Genomic DNA, 3,399 nt, shown 5'->3' with positions numbered 1-3,399 from the left:
ATGACTGAGAATCTTCATCAGCATATCTATCTATATCTAAATACACTCACACACACATATATATATATATATATATATATATATATATATATATATATATATATATATATATATATATATATATATATATATGTGTGTGAGTGTGACATTTACCTGCATAAGAGGCTAAAGTTTAAGAGTGTATGAATATCAGGAAAATAAGGAATCTGAGATGTTTTGCTTGTATCTGTTATGTTTACCAGTATTGCTTTTGCAACTTTTTAAATTCTTAACTGCCTATTTAAAAAAATGAAATAAACACACCTAAGTTTGTTAGGGGTGTTGTTATTTCTGTGTTTTAAAGGATATTGTGGTTTTAATTGAAGAAAAACAAATGAAGGCCCATTAAAACAAACGAGCCGCCGCAAGTAGAAAGTTATCTCGGTCTCTGTCGCCATCTAGTGGTTGATTGTATTCACAAGAATTTGGGACCATTTAATAGGGTCAAAAAGTTACATAACACTGGAGCGGCATGTTTACTGCAGGCAAAATCATCTGTTTGCTAAACAGCCAGGTCATTATTTATTTGAAAAAAAAATATATATGTATTTTACTATGGGAGGATTTCTTTATAGGATAACTTCTTTGTCCTTCTACGTAGAGAGTTCCTTTATTCTCCTAATATCTAAGCCTTTCAATATAAGATAGGGCAAATAATCTACAGTTCCTTAATCTGTTGCACAAGAATTGTTATGGCATTGTTTTCAAGTGATGAAATTGCTGTTTTAGAAAGAAAAGTGCGTATAGATGACAGGTGCAGCAGTAATTAAACAATCATCTGTCAGTTCAGTTGTGATTTAGAGATTTCAATGATCATACTTTGCACATACATATTTTCATATGGGATTTTTTTTAGATAATTTCTGTATTTTTATTAAACACCCTTCTACTGTATGTGCTGAGTCAGAGTATAATATAAGTGAGCCTTGCTGGTCAGCTGTAACCCAATCTCTGGGCCTGGATCAATACCAACACTAATGGAATTTACCTCCAGCTTCTTAGAACTAGCAGTTCTTGAACATGTTGCAACATGTTTTATTGTTCCTGTGTTCCTGACAAGGCACACCCACTTTTTTTCCCCCTGTCACAAGAACACACACAGAAAGACAGACACTGTTGCTCCATTTAATTTGGTTTATTTTTTCTTAAATATTTCATTTCTGAAGTGCTCAGAAAACAAGCAATAAAAAAAAAAAACATTATACAGTTTCCTTATTACAAATAGTAAACATAAGTACTCCGAGTTGATCTTATATACATATAGCAATGAGTGAAACCCCATTAAACAGCTTTAGAAAAAAAACAAGAAATTCTTGAAGCTTTTTCTAACTTAATTTCTTACAATTAAGAAAATGGTATTTTGAACTGTAACTCAGAGGTCGACAGCATCTGTTAAAACTTTGTTTAGCGTTGACAACACGCCCAAAAAATATGGCTACAGCAAGAAAAGTCTCTCAAGTCCTAATACTGAACTTCTCCTTGGATGGTAATGGCAAAGTCCATGCAGAGCGGATAAATCAAGAAAATCTTCAGTTCAGTTGATGCATGTCCTCTCTGGTTTATGTTTGCTCCAACTGTCCTGAGCTCCATTTCCAGGACGCGCCACAGGGCAGTGCGTGGCACTTCATTGCGCTCGCTCCCCTGATTCTGCCAGTGTCGCCGCAACATCCTCCCAAATCCCATCGGGATGTTCTCGGGGGAGACAAACCATCACAGGAAGCGTCCGTCTCTTTCAGCCTCAGCCTCTGCGCCTCAGAAGGTCTGCAGCTGCTGCGTCAACATGAGCTGGCAGCCGCTGTTGACGTGGTTCATCACTTTCTGCTTCAGCTGGGCCACCTGCTCCCGCAGCATGTTGGCGGTGGACGCCAGCTCCGAGTTTTGGGACTTGAGCGTCTTCACCTTCTCCTCCAGCCTGGAGATCCGCTCAAGTTTCCTCTTCCGGCACTTGGAAGCTGCGATGCGGTTCCTCATGCGCTTCCTCTCCGCCTTAATGCGCTCCTGGCTTTCCATGTCGATAGGGGAAAGTGGAGGGGTCTCCCCTGGCATCTCAGGCACCGTCTGCGGCTCCTCCTTGAGCGCCGTGAGCCGGGGGAGGTGAGCCGGGGAAGGCTGCCCATAGATCGGGAGCTGAGGAGGAGGAGGAGGAGGAGGAGGCGCGGGGAAGGACACGGCCGGCGCTGAGGTGGTGTAGCTCGGCGCAGACACGGTGCTGATCGCCGGGTTGAAAGTGTTCAGGTCCTCATAGACCGGAGAGTCTGCGCGCATGGCGGGAGTGTTATTATACCCAGAGGCTCCAGCGACGGATGCCACCGGCGGCAGCGCGGTGTTGACGCTGACCTGCTGAGCCGAGGCGTTAGTGGTGGCCGGCATGTGCTGATGGTGCAGCTCGGCCAGAGCTCGGACGAAGCCCTCCGCGAAGCCCTCCTGCTCGTCGGTGACGTTCTTCGGGCACAGGAACTGGGTCGGGGTCGGCGTGGTGGTGATGAGCCCGTTCCCGGACTGGATGATGAGCCGCTCCAGCTCCGGGGAGGCCAGCTTCAGCAGCCCCACGTCCGGAGAGGTCAGGATGTCGCCGGCTTTGGCGCGCAGGTGAGGCTTCTGCGCGTAGGTGGGGTCGGACAGGTTGAGCGTCATGCTGTGTTTCAGCGCTTTGGGGTTGCTGAATCCGAAGCCGGGGTTGTCGCTCTGGGAGAAAGCGTTGAGTGAGTCGTCATAGAAAGTAGTTTCCATCTTGGTATACATAGAAGAAGAAGAAGATGGGGACGCTGTGACAGAGTCTTCTACTAAGCAAACTTCTCTTGTCTCCTTCCTGGCTTCCAAAAGTCCTTTTCTTTGCGTAAAAACTCTCCCAAACTCAGAGCGAAGCAGGAATCAGAACTTACTTTTCTCACTCTTGAACGGCAGGTCTGTAAAAGTTGTCTGAGTTTTTTCCCACAGTGTCCACAGCTGTAGCGAGTCTCAGCGTGAAAGACTCCTGACAGCGGCGGAGCAGCTTGTTCCTCCTGCCTGGATCTGTATACAACTGTAAGGTAGACAGCGTGGAGCTAAGCTTATCTGCTGCCGCGGCCTCTCTAAAAATAACCATGATGTCATGAGCCTGTTCTCCCATTGGCTGAGGGGCGTGTCCGAAGGCGGAGGGATCTCCGCCCGATAAGGCGTGTGTTGCCTAGACGACCAGCGAGAAGATTCTGAGTCTCGCGGTGGATCATGGGATGAGGTAATGCAGAAAGGAGAGCGTTAGCGCGGTGCATTGTGGGATGACGTATTGTTTTTGAATATTTGGTTACCCGCTTTTTCTTTTTGCCGTCAGGCGGTGGCGGGACAGCAGGAGCAGATTTAATCCTTTTTTCTCACATTTAC

At 45.9% G+C, this 3,399-nt stretch overlaps 1 protein-coding gene across 1 annotated transcript; it reads right to left on the bottom strand.

The window, feature by feature from the left end:
- Positions 1 to 1,153: 1,153 nt before the first annotated feature.
- Positions 1,154 to 3,096, bottom strand: jun (Jun proto-oncogene, AP-1 transcription factor subunit). The gene has a single exon (XM_038309078.1). It carries the CDS (start codon positions 2,779 to 2,781, stop codon positions 1,792 to 1,794), a length of 990 nt encoding a protein of 329 aa, XP_038165006.1. The 5' UTR covers positions 2,782 to 3,096; the 3' UTR covers positions 1,154 to 1,791.
- Positions 3,097 to 3,399: the final 303 nt, after the last annotated feature.

Source organism: Cyprinodon tularosa, unplaced genomic scaffold (genome assembly GCF_016077235.1).
Source record: "Cyprinodon tularosa strain WSP-4 unplaced genomic scaffold, ASM1607723v1 ctg656, whole genome shotgun sequence".
In the NCBI taxonomy this organism is placed as follows: Eukaryota; Metazoa; Chordata; class Actinopteri; order Cyprinodontiformes; family Cyprinodontidae; genus Cyprinodon; species Cyprinodon tularosa.
Note: the sequence above shows the minus strand (reverse complement) of the source record. Positions and strands in the feature narration are given on the sequence as shown.

What these genes read in the sequence shown, in the direction of transcription:
- jun (XM_038309078.1), bottom strand. Translation starts at nt 2,781, where the DNA reads ATGTATACCAAGATGGAAACTACTTTCTATGACGACTCACTCAACGCT.